This window comes from Anser brachyrhynchus (genome assembly GCF_964034855.1).
Source record: "Anser brachyrhynchus genome assembly, chromosome: 23".
NCBI lineage: Eukaryota > Metazoa > Chordata > Aves > Anseriformes > Anatidae > Anser > Anser brachyrhynchus.
This window is the reverse complement of record NC_137716.1, coordinates 5,534,067-5,550,254: the sequence shown is the minus strand read 5'-3', so window position 1 is coordinate 5,550,254 and position 16,188 is coordinate 5,534,067. Positions and strand designations below refer to the sequence as shown.

Genomic DNA, 16,188 nt, shown 5'->3' with positions numbered 1-16,188 from the left:
AAAATCAACGTTTGCATTGAATTCTGCCATTGTCTGAAGAGCAGAGTGCACAGAATATTGCTTTAATTCTTAACAGATATTTGGAAAAGTCATGAAGTAGCCAGGTTGGAGTTGGAAGAATTCCTTACCCAGAACTGGCAGCTGGGTGTTAATGAGAGGTGTACATATGTGTCCCACGGCATCAAGCTCTCCAAGGACTTCAGCTTTGAATGAATCAAAACTATGAGGCACTTTAGAAAGAGAAAATAAAGAAGGCAGATGTGGTTGGGAAGAAGTGAAATAACAACAAAGCCCAGAGCTCAGTTTCTCAAAGTACAGGATGTGCAAGTAGTCTCAAGAAACGTTTGCTTTTTTTTTTTCTTTTTTTTTTCTGCATATTGTCTTGCTAACACTGGAATCTTCTGAGCTAGGATTTTAAATGAAGAAAAAAAAATGTTACAGCTTGATTTAACTTTTTGAATTAACTGTTTTTCCTTAAGAAAGGAATGTATTTGCTGTCACTCCTGCCCACCCCTCACATACACTTTTTCTTGGATGACTGACACTACCAATAGTGAGCTAATAAGATGCCTGCCTGTCAGCTGGCCTCCAGATCTCTGATACAACAAACTTCAAGAGAGCTATGCAGATGTTTTAAACAGTTATTTCTGATAGTACAACCAGCGTTTGCTTCATAAAAGTCTATCTCTTGGAGTGTTCTGCAAATTGTAACCAAACACAGGCCTGTAATTAAATGACAGGGTAGACTGTAATGATAAAATCTCTTTCCCTGCAGGGGCCCAGGTGGGGGAAGTGTTTTCTGTAAATTTGCATTGCTGCCTTTCTAGGTTTCAGGTCATGTTTATCTGTTACAAGGACTCTGAGCATCAAAGAACTAAAGGAACACTGCAAGGACAGAGGCAGTGTCTGCTGTGTGCAAAAGGCAGCCAAAGTTATGCTTATGATAGCATAATTTTAGAATTACTGAGAAAACAAATAAGAATGCATCTTCCCCTCTTGGTGTATGGTGGGCAATGGAAGCAAGGTCAGGTGACACGGGAGGACTACAAAGATGTTGTTTGCTGTTGTAGGGAGAAAATTCGTGCGGCCAAAACTCAATTAGAGTTGAAGCTGGCCAGTACTGTGGGGCCAACAAAAAGGGCTTTTTAAAGTGTGTTGTCAGGAGAAGGAAGACTAGAGATAACATAAGTCTGTTACTTGATGAGGATCATCACCACAAACCAGAGACTTTTAATGATTCTTTGCCCCTGCCTGTAACACTGATGATGGGCCCTGGGATCCCTCGAGACCTGATTTGGAGGGCCATGACTGGGGGAATGATAAACTTCCAGCCAACTCTGAGCTTGTTTGGGATTTTCTGTTCCAGATGAATGCACATATGTCTATAGGTCCCAATGGGATTCATCCCAGAGTACCCAAAGAGCTGGCTGATGTCATCGCAAGACCTCTCTCAATTGTTTTTCAAAGGTCTTGGAAATCTGGAGAGGCCCCAGTTGACTGGAAGCCAGCAAATGTTTTTCTAATTTTCAAGAGGGTTAAGAAAGAAGACCCTGGTATCTACAGGCCTGGTAGTCTCACTGCAGAGCCTGGTAAGATTATGGAAAAGATTATTCTGGCAGTTACTGAAAAAAAACACTTGAAATACAACACAGTCATTAGTCACTGTCAAGACGGGTTCATGAGGGGAAAGTCCTGTGTAACTTACTTAATTTCCTATTATGACAAAGTTACCCATCCAGTTGACAGAGAGAAGCCAGTAATGTGATTTTTTTTATTATTATTTTTATTTTAGCAAAGCTTTCAATACTATCTCTTATAGTATTCTTTTGGACACAAATGTCCAGCCAAAGACAGATACATAATAGACAAATACAGACAAATACATAATGCAATGAGTGAACAATTGGCTGATGGGTCAGGCTCAAAGAATTATAGTAAATGAGGTTTCATCAGGCTGGTGGCCAGTCACTAGTGGGGTTTCCCCACGGCTCCATTTTAGGGCAAGTTCTTTTCAATGTTTTTAGAAACAGAGTGATCTGGACACAGGACTCCAATTCATACCAAGTAAGTTTGCAGATGATATTCAATTAATAGGAGCTGTTGACTTCCTTGAGTGTGGAAAGGCCTTAAAGAGAGAGATCTTGACAAATTAGAAGTCTGGGAAATCACCACCCATGTGAAATTTTATATTTCAGTATGCGTAAAAGTAAGCCCAAGTGCATGGGACAGGTTATAGAATCATAGAGTTGTAGAATATCCCAAGTTGAAAGGGATGCACAAGGATCATTGAGTCCAACTCCTGGGTTGGAGGACCAGTCAAAAATCAGGCCGTATGTCTGAGAGCGCTGTCCAAATGCTTCTTGAACTTCGGCATGCTTGATGCCATGAATTTCCCTGGGGAGCCTGCTCCAGTGCCCAACCACCCTCTTGGTGAAGAACCTTTCCTAACATCCAGCCTGAACCTTCCCTGATGCAGATTCCCTCCGGTCCTGTTGCTGTCACCAGAGAGCAGAGCTCAGCACCTGCCCCTCCACTACCCTCATCAGGAAGCTGCAGGCCACCATGAGGCTTCCCCTCAGCCTCCTCTTCTCCAGGCTGAACAAACCAAGTGACTTCAGCTGCTCCTCATGTGTCTTCCCTTCTGGACCTTCCCTTCACCATCTTCATAGCCCCCCTTTGGGTGCTCTCTAACAGTTTTATGTCCTATTTTATAACGTGGTGCCCTCAATGTGAGGCCACACCAGTGCAGTGTAGAGTGGGATGTCATGAGTGTGTTTCCCTGTCAGCTTCACAGGTGTAAACAGCTTCATGAGATGTGGCATTAGTATCTGGTTTCTATGAACAGTCTAATGAAAAAGCTGACTCTTGAGAACCATAATCCAATCCCTAATTGTTCAGGCACAGCTGGAGGATTGTGTGTAGAAACTCATTTTGACAGGGCCCAATGTAAGCCATTGGGATAGGATTATGTGCTTTCCCTTAGGATAAAAAACATGTTTTGCCTGAAGATCTGGAGGGACTGATGGTTACTTGGCAGATTTTGGTACATGGGGAGCAGGGAGATGTTTGCTTGGAGACAGAATTCCTCATGGGGACATCAGCTGCATCAGGAAGGAAACGTGGGGGAGAGGCAGAGGGAAGAATCTGGCTCTGCAGTGAGATGCGGATGCGAAAAGCTCCTGTCGGAGCTCTTTCAGCATCCAGACTCAGGTAGCCAGGCCTTTGGCAATGAGACTAGTCTCTGTGTTCAGTTTGTGGTGAGGGTATGCTGTATCTCCACACTAGGCAGATCACACTGTAAGTTCAGATGGTAAAAGCTGTATCATTGGTGTGGTTTTCTCTGAATTTCAGTACTTTGGTAATCTTTCTGCAATCATTACCATATGTTTGGGCACTGAGGCTGCCTGGCCTCTCTGAGTCCTGAGCATAGCTGTTGTGCTTTGACAAAATCTTACTATAATGTCCTTAATTTCCATGGTGTCATGGTTTAAACCAGTAGGCAGCAAACCCCCACATAATCATTTGCTCACTCTTCCCCAGGGGGATGGGGAAGAGAATCAAAAGGGTAAAAATGCAAGAATTTGTGGGTTGTGATAACGACAGTTTACTAGGTAAAATGAAAGCTGTGCATGCAAGCAAAGCAAAACAAGGAGTTAATCCACTATTTCCCATCAGTAGGTAGATGTTCAGCCACTTCCAGGAAAGAAGGGCTCATCACACATTGTATTCTGTCTTACTGTTAGTACACAGGTCTAGTACACACACTTGTCTTAAAATTCAACCAAATTCCTCCTGTATGGAAAAATTCTGTGAATATTGTAGGTGTCCAGTGCTTTTTAAAAACATGATGTTTTCAGAAGCATCTCTGCCTTCAGAACAGCTGTTGAGGCACCTGCACAGATGTGTTTCTGTCCTAAAGCTTCCTTTGTGCTCCAGGGAGCTGAACATTTTAGATCAACCTACCCAAAGACCTATATTGTCAGTGGAGATAGGTAGATGCCTTCATGAAGCCTTCTGAATTACTCTTTAGGGGAGTCTTGTTTTCTCTACTGACCTACTGCTAGGAGTCCACTAAGGGTTTCAATCATCCCATGACAGTCCTTAACACCAGCAGCTGTCCTCTGTGTTCCCAGCTCTGGTCCTGGATCAATACTGCAGGTAGGAAAGGAGATGGTTTGCAAAGAAACATAATCACTGTTGGTTTATTCTTTTCTAGATGTGGATGAGTGTGGAGCAGTCTCCAGCGTGTGTGATGGTGGTGAGTGTACCAACACAGCAGGCAGCTACGTGTGCACATGTCCGCGTGGTTTCATGACAAGCCCAGATGGATCCCGCTGCATTGGTAAGATGCTCGATAGCTCTCACAACCACTGATGTAGAGAGAGGTCACACTGAAACCCAGAACTCACATCATGATAGCTATTTGGAAATCATTTCAGAAGGACACATTGTTCATGCAATAGCTGTAAGATGCTGCTTTTCATGTGCTGTCCTTTCATATGCTGCCATGGTCTGGCCTGGTCACAGGTTTTGATGCTCTCCTCCTTGGCTACTGTGTACCAGGGCTTTCCCCATCTCCAAGTCACAGAGAATAACTTGAGCTGCAGATGCCTTAGTGCTTAAAGTGTTTCACAAGGGGCTGCTCAGGAACACTAAGAGGACTGAGGTGGAAGGTGTCTGGCTAGGGTAGTGGTCTGCTTGAAGTAGAACCCTTGTGCTCCTATCCTATCACTTTTCTCCTGCGTTAAATGTCAGACAGACAGAGGTATCAGCAGCCCCCCTGTGACTGAATTGAAGGCATGGTTAATGGCGCAGTGTGAAGGTCCAAGGAAAAGCCTGTAGGCCTTCCTGAATCAAAGAGGAGCCCAGTTACGGGGAACACCCTGCAGCTGCACATTCATCCACTTGCTTTGCAGAGGTGAAGGAGCAGGAAAGCTTACTCCAAATGTTTGCACAACCAATGCAAATAAATGGTGACTTTTGTCATCTCCTCCTTCTTCCTGTTTAGACTACAGGTAATGGCTCATAAATCTCTACTGCCCCAAGCTAATAAGCAGTTGGGCTGTGGACTCAATTGGCCTCATTTCACTGCACTGAACTCAACCTTTCAGGACTGAGTTGCTTTGCACTGAGGAGCTGGCTGTCTGGTTTCCCTCTGTAGTCACTGGAAAGAAAGAGGTGCTTCCCAAGCATGGCACGGGGCACTATAGACACCAATTCCTGCACACATGCTGAGCCTGCAGGCTTACAAGGCTGCTGTGTAAGCTCTTACACACTACCTTGTAGCCCACCTTCCTCCCACAATATCCAATTTCTGGCAACAAAATGACTTTCAGGCCCATAAGGAAATCACAGTCTTGCAGACTGCATGAAGGGCTTGGTTGTGGACAGTGTGTGCCACTTAACAGGCTCGAACATACCTGTTCACTCTGTCTTAGTTTGGCTCAAGATGCCTATATTTCAAAGCTTTCCAGAATTGGCTCAAGTCCAGGCAAGCTTTCCCCAGACTTACGAGCTGTTTTGCCTCCAGACTACAGAGCCTGGAGTGAATCTTGCATGTTTAACAGATCAAAATTCTTTTCCAAGTCTTGTAAATATTTGATGGTCCATTTCTCTTTGAAACAGACAACAGCATCTATGATAAATAGATCAGCTCTCTACTTACTTGCTTTCAGCAGGGGCAGTTACTTTAGTCAAAATGAACCCCAGGGTTTGTCTCTTCATTCAGAAACTTAATTTGCCTTTAGAAACGCAAGGATGCAAGGATCTGTAAAGAGGAACTGTTACAGGAAAGGCAAGGATCTTTGGCAAGGATCATTGTTAGTGCAATGGAAAATGTCAGGCACAGTTTTCTGTGGAAAGTCCTGGAAATTAATAAAGAAAAAAAATAAATATAAAAATCCAAGCTCTTTTATATCCCTAGAACCTGGAATAAAAATTAATCATGTTCCAGTTCCAGAAAGAAAATGTTATAAAGTATAACATACGTTTCACCTTGTTTGGGCACCTGGTAGGTTTTAAAAAGAATGAAATTCTTTTCCTCCCTGTTTCCCAGGTCCTTCCATAAGCCTTGAGGGGTGTGAAGGCTGTCTGATGAGTCATATGGATATTTCTCCACTTTCCTTGAAAACAAGTGTTTCAAGTAAAGAGAACTAAATAAAATTAGAAAGACCAAATTTAAAAATAGTCCAAAGCTTAGTTAGCTACAGTGGACTATGACTGCATCTAAACTCAATACATCATGCTCTAGCCATTTCCCTGAGCTAATAAATGCTGCTAGTGTGCTGTCATATTTTGGGACGAACAATATTTTATCTGGCAAAATACACAGTTACCATTGGGTGTTGTTGCAGTGGAATCCATATTTTATAAACCCTGTTTATATCAGTTGAGGGGGTTTTAGTGCTCATTTTGGGAGTTTTAACCCACTATTTACATCCTATGAAATAAATCAAATAAATAGTTTGTAAAATTGAAAGTTAATAAATAATGTAGACACCCTTAAAACAAGAACAGCATCAGGAGAGAGCAGAAGAGATTGTCATGCCGCCACCTCTCAGATGTTTAGACTGGAAACGACCACATACGGCTTTATATATAATGGGGAACCCACACTGGGTATGTGGTGACTTTATGGTGGCAAACTTCATATATTCCCATCCCTTTCCCCTCCCTCTTTAGAAAAGTAAACACCTTTTTATTGCATTTGAATAATCTCCTGTAGTTTTTGCAGCTGAAACAGCAAGACACTGAGCTTGAGTTGATCCCAAATCTCATTAGCTGCCTTCCTCAGTAAAATGCAAACAGTGGCGTAGCTGGAGAAAGTCCGTCATCATTTGAAATGAACATTTATTGAATGATTCAACCATCTGTGCTTGACACAAAGAATCCAGTTCCATGTGTATTCACAACAGTTTCATTCATTTATGCTTGTAAAAGACAGGCTCAGTGCTTTGCAGGCAGCAGAAGAATCTGCTCTAGCAGTTTGTGAGCTTTGTTTGTACAATGGTTTGCTTTTCAAGAACTGCTTAGAAGCATAGTTTTAAAATGAGTAAAATGGTTGTTCGGATGCATTTCCAGTCATGCACGTGGTATTCTCTTGTTCAGTGCAAGCCAGCAGTCCTGCACATTGCTTTATTTGCTCATTTCTCCTGATAGGGCAGCAGTGCTCTGAAAGAGAGACTGTGAGAGATTGAAAGGAGGTTGTGAGGGTGTCACTGAGGGCCTCACCTGCCCGGAGAACCCTTTCTGACTGCTTTGGTCATTGTCCAGGAAGGGAAAGAGCAACAGGAAAGAGGAAATATGAGAAGATAATATTTATGATGGTAAGAAATGACAAAAAGGAAGCGGTGTGAGGGTCACAGGCTCAAAAGGATTAAGAAGCAGCTGGAGGGACTATGAGCAGAGCCCCCCAACAGCTCTCAGCACTTCCTAAGGGGTCAAGGGAACTGGGTATGCTGCCAAGGGGAGCTCTTCCCAGATACCTTCAGGGACTGACGGTATAGAAAGGCTCCATAGTCACTGGGACTCCCATCCTCCTACCTCTGGTGAGCACCATCATGTCCAGGCCCAGGAGGACAAGGGGGTCCATGACTTGGTGGGACCTTGGCTGGGGACAATGACAAGAAAAAGAGGAGGGAGAATTATTTCAAGGATGCATTTATACCTCAGGCTTAAAACAGTTGAACTGAAAGGTGAGTTTAGAAAACAGTGAACAGCCAGGAGCCAGGGAGGAAGGGAATTTACAGTATCACTTGCAAACAAAGAAACTGCCTTCTGATAATCCAGAGCTTCCCTGTTTGCACTGCAGCCTTCCTTCAGTGAGACGGCAGAAGTGGCACTGGTGGCCAAGGTGTGTCATGGATATTGGTTTAGTGGGAGTTGCACCCAGAGGATGCATTATTCCTTTGTTCTCACATCACTTTCCACTGAGATGGACACCACCATCTATACTATCTTACTCAGACAAGAATGAAATTGGTTAGGTTTCCAGAAACTGAGAACATGTGATGACATCCTTAGTCCTCACCACTGCATGAGGCTCCTTTTGCACCTTTCTTCCATGCAAACCAAACACCATTGGACATCTTGGGTGGTAGTCCTCTGGCTACATGCTGATGTCTGTGTTGCAGTTCCCTGCTGAGTTAATCACCCTCAGGTCCTTTTATAGTCAGAGCCAAACGCCTTTTTCAAACCATTAGTTTGCTTGGTTTTGGCCGCTTGAGATTCTCAGTTTCAGTAAAAGGCAAGACACAAATTGGAAGAAATAATTAACCTCAAAAGTTCTTCCTTGGGATGCAGTACCAGTGCTTCCTATTCCTCCTTCTCTGCCTGCTTCTGCCCCACCTCCAAAGAAACAGATCAGTTTTTCACCAGGATGAAAAGTGCAAAACTAGGGAAATAGTAATTTAAAAAACTATAATAACTTTTTATACTTGTCTTCATATTTGTGCACTGGTAAAGGCAAGCCGATAATATTTTTCCCCTTGTTTTCATTTTCCTTTGCCCCTTTGCAACTTTTGCCCTGATCTTTTTTATAGTTTCCCAGTCCTTGGGGAATTTACAAATAACAAAAAGGAATTGATGGGAAAAAAATGTTCTGTGATGAAATGAATGTGGTAAATGTGGAGAAAAACAAATGAAATTTTAAAAAATCAAGAAAAAAGTTTATTCCCTTAAACCAGAAACAACTAGAAATAAGTTTTCAAATTTATTTTCATTCTCTAAGTGTCTCACTTTTTCTCAAGTGACTTCCATAAAGTACTCATGATCAAATCAAAGAAAATTATGTATGTATGCCGTGAGAATCCATTGCTGTATGCAATTCCTTTGCACAGACTTTTATCTCTTCTACTGGCTGCTTAAAAACTGGAACCAGACAACAAGTTTTTAGATGTCTTAACCCCCCCGAAATGCCAGTCATTTGCAGGTGCATGGCAGATCCTAGTCACCTTGTGCCCACCACAGAGAGGATGTCCACACTGCCACGAATGGAGACTTGCCGTGATGAATTATCACCCGTTACCCAGAGTGTGCAGCTCCTGGTGTAATGCTTGTCCCAGGCATCATGCCACACCTCTGCCTTTGAGATGCAGGCCCAGCCATACAGGTGCAGACTCTGCCAGACACTGACAGGCAGCTCCGTCTTGGAGTTGCATCTGTCCCAAAATGATATGCAGACCAAATTCCATTTCCTGCTGCATTCTATTTCCACCTTCCTGGTGGGACCTTATAAAGCATCCACAGCCTTCCTGAATCAGAGACCACTGACCCGTGGGTCTATCCACCACCTCTGTGCACTGTGTAATCTCATGTGCACCTTATTTCTCACTTGCAGCTTTATCTGATTTACTAAGGTTATTGTGCAAATCTGTTCCCATAACAGCTGCAGAGGAAGGCTGAACAAAAACATGATGGCTTTTCACTGGTACCTCCAGCATGTGGGTGGTCCTGGAAGAGGTCACAGAGGGACTGCAGGGACCCACTGTTCTTTCCATCCACCCTTGCCTCTGCCCAAGGCAGCTCCAGATGGGTTTTCAATTGGTTCTGACCTTCATTTCTGAAAGAGATTATTACAAACTGCAGCAAAGACAGCTGAATTTAATAAATGTTCATCCAGATGAGTAAAGGCCGGACCATTCCCTCCATTACACAAACTGCTGTGACCTCCCTGCCTTGTCAAACCTGTCAACACGTGTCTGTCTGTAGGAGAAGAAGTTGCATTCTCCAAATGACTTCTTGCTCATTAACTGGCTGGCTGTCACCATGTATCACTGCCTTTATGGCAGCAAGCATCCCATAGAAGAACAGAAGGGCTGGGTGGAATCTGTTATTTCTAATGCCCAGAGGGTTTATTCCAAACTACCACCCTCCAGTTTAGAAGTTCATCTAAGCTCTGTCCTAAGTGGCTCATTTAGATAAATTCACACCAATGGTTTGAGGTAAAGGGGCTCATGCAATTTTTCCAAGTGGCCCCACTATGCTGCCCTGGCTCGTTCAGAGAGCAGCTGCTTTCTGGAATAGGAGTGGGCTTCATGCTGATGTTAAATAACGCTCAACCTGTCAAGGTGGTGTGGAAATAAGACTCTCTTCTACACACCAGCAGCTGTCACCAAAACCTACAAAGATATGGGCATTGTTTTTGAACTCTCTTCATTTGCCAGAGATCAAGGATGTGGGATGACCCAAACATCCATACAGCTAGTACTTTGCTTTGCTAGGATTAGGAGCTATTCCTGTGTTGCATTCAGTTCCCTTGCTCAAAGTTCCTTTCTCCTGGTCTGTCTGCCCTACTGCAAGTCCCTTTCGTGGATAACATTTCTGTTTAGAGGAACAGTTCATGTTGAACTCGGTGCTGGGGAATGGCTGAAGGAATGTTACTAAAAGAACTGCTGGTATAGTCACCCTGGCTTTAAACGGGGTTACTGTCCTCTGCAAGTCCCCGAGATGTGATTAAAGAAGAGATGTAACTACAGCCCACAGATCAAACAGTTCCATGCAATTAATTTCAGTTATATTTCAGGAAAGTGTCAGCCTGCTGGCTAATTCAGTCTAAAAGCACAGACGACAAATCAGACTAGACTTTCCCCCTCATTAATTTACTTGAGAAACAAGGACAGGAGATGAATGAGTGGAAGATTCCAGGTTTTCCTAAAGGGCCTGGTGCCAGACAAGGCTTGCGAGACATATGAAAGACCCTCAGTCTCCTGGGCCTTGTCCAGAAGCCACACACACTAAACACCACTGCCAGGCTTGGTGTCTGTGGCTTTGGCTGTGCTTGCAGGCTTTGACCATCATCCAGGGCTTGTTCTTACCGCTCCGTCCAGGCTGTGGGAACTGACCCATGACCTGAAACAGGCATCCTCTGGGAATGGGAGGCCATCAGACGAGAGGCGTGTGAGATTGGGAACAGTCCATTTGGTTAGGGAGCGACGCTGGAACCTGGCAGGGAGTGTTTCCTCGTGGGAAGCTAGGAACTTGGGGCAGGTACCATTATAACCATTCTGGAAAGAAAAGGTACGGCCTTGCTTGAGTTGTGCAGGCCCACACTGGACCATGGTGGCTGTGGAAAGGTCGTTGCTTAGTACAAGTACAACATTGGGGATCACTGGCTAATGCTGGAAGTGTTGTACCTTGATCCCCAGCCTTGCCAAAGTGGTGGCTAACCACCTTGGTCTGCCACCTTGGTCTACCAGTTCTGTCCTGCTACAAGTGAAAACAAAACAAAGAAACAGCAATTCTAACCTTCATTAGTTTAGCAGTCAACAGGGAACTTTCCCTACACGCTTGTACGCCGCTGCACCCACACCTTCCCAGAGGAGAACAAGGTTTAGTGAGGTGCAATACTGCCCACTTTGCACATTGCTGAAATTTGTCCTTTTTTTAGAGGTTGCAATCACTAAGCTACACAGCCAGGCTCACTCTTCCCAGTACTCCCTCTGTCTGGTTGAGTTTGTCTCTGACTCTATGCTGTTGTCAACAGATGAGGGTGTTGCTCAGCTTTCTGTATACCTCAGACATGATAATGACTTTCCAAAATATATTTACAAATACATTTCCTTCCATTTTCACCAAGCCTTCTTTGTTCCTGGATTTCATTAGCAGGTCTGAATTACCTTTGAGGCAGTATATTTGGACATGAAATGGTAAGGAGGGACTTTGTCCCAGTCCATGCTTAGAGGTGATGGAGAGGCTCCAAAGGGTCCCTCAAACACTGTTTTTTGGAGCACTTCATTCTTAAAACACAGTCAAGAAATTAAAGTATGTCAAAATCAAATATCAGATCTGCCAGACTTCTGCAGAGGCTAAGCAGGTTTGTCCACAAAGGAAGGGAGGTGCATTTGTTATTACAGCTTCTGGGATGTGGTCGTGTTCAGGGACTGTTATGTTGACACTGATGGACAGTCCTTGGTCACAAGTGTAACCTAAATAAGCAAGACAGACACCAATGTCAGGAGGAACCTGAATAACGGAGGTCTCAGCCCCAGGATGCAGTTTTGAATAACGGATTTACTCCAGAACAGTTTATCTGCCCCTGCTGAGAGGATGAGTCAGGCTGTCCGGTGGTGGTATTATTGATGTCTGCAGTGATGTCTCTTGTGGACCAGCTATCCTCAGCCTTTTCTCTCTCCCAGCTGGTAACTCAGGGTGTATGGTGGGTGAGTGAAGGAACCCAGACCTGACTATTGACATCCACCATCAGTGCAGAAACTATTGAGAGAAAGGAGACACCTGTAAATAATCTCATTTATTTGAAATGGGAAGGTAAGGAAACACGAGATGAAGTGGGGGATCTCATCTGTTTTCTGCTCTGTGAATTCAACCAGAACCAGCTTGTCCTTCTTGCGGGGTTCAGGGCAATAACCAACGGAGAGAATCCAGTGGAGAGGTGTTGCCAACCTACTGCCTCTTCCTGGTTTTGGTCAGGCTGCTTATAGGAGCCTAAACGGGAATCTGGGATCTAACACTAGAGGGTGAAGCTTGTCTCCTACAGCCTTGCTGTGCACCAGATGAAGGTGCTGGAGAACATCACGATGTGGGAGGATGAGGCAGAACAGAAGATCAGATTAGGATAATGGACTTGAAGAAAAAATACCAATGGGAACAGGCCCTTGGAACCTGACCAAGAGTGTGATGATGATCCCCTCTGAATGTGTCTCCTTCTCTCCCTCTCTGCAGACCAGCGGATTGGGACATGTTTCTCTGCTCTGATCGGGGGCCGCTGTGCTGGGGACCTCCCTGGCCAGTACACGAAGATGCAGTGTTGCTGTGACTCGGGGCGTTGCTGGGCCATCGGTCAGACTCCAGAAATGTGCCCTGTCCGCGGGTCTGGTAAGTACAATGCAAAGGCTCTCCACCTTCTGCTGGTCCAACCTGTGGCTCTTCTGCCCTGCCCTAGTTATACCCCAGGGTTGCACAGACATGGTACACCATCAACATAACACCCGGAGAAACGTTGCGTGGGGATGCTGGCTTCTGTGCCTGGGGTTCATCCGAAGGCAAGCCAGATGACTTCAGCCAAGGCACGAATTTATCCCTTTCCTCGTACCCCTTCAGCAATTTTTGGCTCCCACCATAATTGAACACTGGGGCCCAATAATGGTGAGACCACACATCAGGATGCCTTCAGAAGGCGTAACACCGTAGCTATCTTTATCTCCCTGTCTTTTTTCCTTCATCACCAGCAACCCCTCCTCTGAGAAGGATGGAGCTTTACAGTACCAGTCTATCACCCTTCTGTGTCCCCTCCTTTCCTGCATGAAGGGAACCCATGGTGCCATCTGCCCAACACACCCCAAGAAGCAATTGCCAAACACCCTGGCAAGTTGTCCCATCATCTGGTCTAGAGTGTGCAGCATGAAAGCCCTCCTTACCCATCTGCCCTGTTCCCAGCAGCATCCACCCTACCTGCTGTCTGCCTCTCCACCCCTCTGCCTCTGCTCTCTGCACTCTAGCGGAGGCAGCGGGGGGGTTTAAGGCGTTCTTGGAAAAGCACTAAGGCAGCTGGTTTGTTTCAGATGAGTACCGCAGGCTTTGCATTGAAGGACTCCCAGTCGTGCCAGGGTTCCCTGGGAGCTTTCCAGGAATTCCTGGATTTGGGCCCAATGGAGTTGGGCCGGGACTCAACGGACCTGGAGGCATCGGACCAAATGGGGCAAATGGACAAGGCGGGATCCCAGGTCTGCCTGGAATGGGCCCAGGAAGTTCAAGCATTGGTAATTAAAATTACTTTCTTACTGTGCTGACCCAACTTGGCTGCCTGTCTCAGAACATACACAGCGTGTTTGCCTGTGTGCCGGCCCACTTCTCTGAGCTGTGCACACATGAGCAAACCACCACTGCTCTTAGCCAGATACAAGATTTATTATGACATTGTGGAGGTGATGGGATGTGACACTAATGCTATGCAGAATGCTGAGCCCAGAAGCAGATCAAACAGCATCTCCTGGCAGAGCAGGGGAGCTGAAGCTGGCTCCAGTGCAGAATATCTTTCTAATTACCAAACAGGAATGAAGCTTTCACGTCACTGCTTCACTCTCTGCTTCCCCAAAACAGACTTTTTCCCACCACCTTGGACTCTCTTCTTTTGTGCATCTCTGTATAGCTCCTGGCCGAGAGCTGAGGCCTGCAGAAGTGCACTGGATGACAATAAATAGCAGTTCTCACCTTACTTGCTGTGCAATCTTGTGGATGCCAGCAGGGTGAGGGCACATCTGGTACCACAGCACTCTGCAGGGCATTCTGAGGCAGCTCAGTTTGTGTCTGCAGCACCATGGTGGACTTACTGCTCCTCCTTCAAGAGGACAGAAACGGGAAGGGAGCTGTAATATCTGTCTGATGCTGTCTCTGTGCTTTCCAGGAACTGCCACTTTAAATCAGACCATTGACATCTGCAAGCATTTCACTAACCTCTGCCTGAACGGACGCTGCATCCCCACCCCATCCAGCTACCGCTGTGAGTGCAACATGGGGTACAAGCAAGATGTGCGTGGAGAATGCATTGGTGAGTGGAATCTGCTTGACACACACACAGGTCGGCGCCCACCGTGCACCAGCCCCATGCAAGCTCCCGACATCACCTTAGGCTGCTGCCCCAACAACCCACATCCCAGACAGAGCTCCCTATGAGAGGCTGTAGTTGGGCTCATGTCAGCTAATGAAGCTGGAAGAAGATGGAAAGGATTTGTCTACCCAGCAATGGTGACAACTCTCCTTTGGTAGCCATAACATTGCCATTGGCTTAGCTGCTTGTCACTGCTTAGCAGATTCCCAAGACAACCTATATTCTCCCTCCTTCGCTCAGTGGGCAGAGCTTCCAAAAAGACATGAAAGAGGTCAAGCTTTCTGGTCTGCAGGCTTCTGATCCCTTTCTCCTCTAACTGTACTCTCTACGTGGTCATTATCATGTATTCAGGCCTGGCTGGCTTTACCTTTCAACCAGCTCCAGCTTTTGGCTCCTCAATGCAGAATGTGACTGCTTTCATCCTTGCTGGCCATGCTGTCAATGGGTGCAGCAACTCACAGAAGCCAGCATTTGTCGCCTTTCCCAGTAGCTGTGTGTGTGTTCCCTTAGTGACTCACAGATTTAAGCTTTTCTTCTTGCAGATGTGGATGAGTGCTCCAGCAGCCCCTGTGTGCACGGTGATTGTGTGAACACACCTGGCTCCTATCACTGCAAGTGCCATGAAGGCTTCCAGAGCACCCCTACAAAGCAGGCTTGCATCGGTATGTCTTCTCTGTCCCTGCCTTTTGGGGGAGACACTGTATGCTACACTAATTTCAGCAGGATTATCAAAGAGTTAAGTTAATAGTTAGTTAAGTGTCTCTGAGACACTTAGTAGTAAGCCTGTCCATGGCTTTTTGTGTGAGTTTTTTTGCTGCCTACTATGGGCTCGAACAGGCATAGGATCGTTTCAGATACAAGGGGAGCCCTAGGGCAGGATATCGACCAGGACATCATGGAAGTCCTGAGATCCCAGAGCTCTAAAATCTCAAAATTAGTGCTGCTCCCAGAACATGCAGAGAGCTTTTCATACATTTCCACCTTTTGCAGTTTGCACAGAGGAGAAGACTGTCATCTTGGAGCAGAATACACTATGAAAGACTGAGAGCACTTTTCTGGGTTTCTTATGGAGCTGATTAAGCTGGAACTGATCCTCAGTCCAACTGCCGCTGATTTCCTATATTTATTTCCCTGCCAGATATTGATGAGTGCATCATGAATGGAGTGATGTGCAGGAATGGACGCTGTGTTAATACTGATGGCAGCTTTCAGTGTATCTGCAATGCTGGCTTTGAAATCACCCCTGATGGCAAGAACTGCGTTGGTAAGCTATTTCCCGATATGTCATCATCCATCGCCTTGGGGAAGTTGGAGCTGAGCTGAGACTATATCCTGCCTGGGGGATACTTTAATCTGAGCTGAGACTACATCCTGCCTGGGGGGATACTTTAATCTGTGCTGATCTCCCTTCATCCTGGATAGACACTGCTATGGCAGAGTGTATCTTGAGTGGGTATCTCTTGGTAGGAGAGCAGAGCAGAGCAGAGCAGAGGTATGGAAGCAAGATACTCTCTATCACCTTGAGAGTTGCTGCCTCCAGAAGCTAAGGTACAAGTCCTACTGCAAGCTGGACCAGCTGACTGAGGTACAGGACAGTTCTTAACAGGAGTAGCAGTGAGAACTTT

The 16,188-nt window shown here is 45.5% G+C and overlaps 1 protein-coding gene across 3 annotated transcripts in view; it reads left to right on the top strand.

Moving 5' to 3' along the window:
• Window positions 1-16,188, top strand: part of FBN3 (fibrillin 3) — a 116,915-nt gene that overhangs the window by 61,295 nt on the left and 39,432 nt on the right. For all 3 annotated transcript variants that reach the window (XM_080566182.1, XM_080566180.1, XM_080566181.1), the window contains exons 9-14: window positions 4,217-4,342; window positions 12,679-12,831; window positions 13,518-13,715; window positions 14,360-14,503; window positions 15,106-15,225; window positions 15,702-15,827. In XM_080566182.1, coding sequence (XP_080422308.1) covers window positions 4,217-4,342; window positions 12,679-12,831; window positions 13,518-13,715; window positions 14,360-14,503; window positions 15,106-15,225; window positions 15,702-15,827 — 867 coding nt within the window. The remainder of the gene's footprint in view (window positions 1-4,216; window positions 4,343-12,678; window positions 12,832-13,517; window positions 13,716-14,359; window positions 14,504-15,105; window positions 15,226-15,701; window positions 15,828-16,188) is intronic.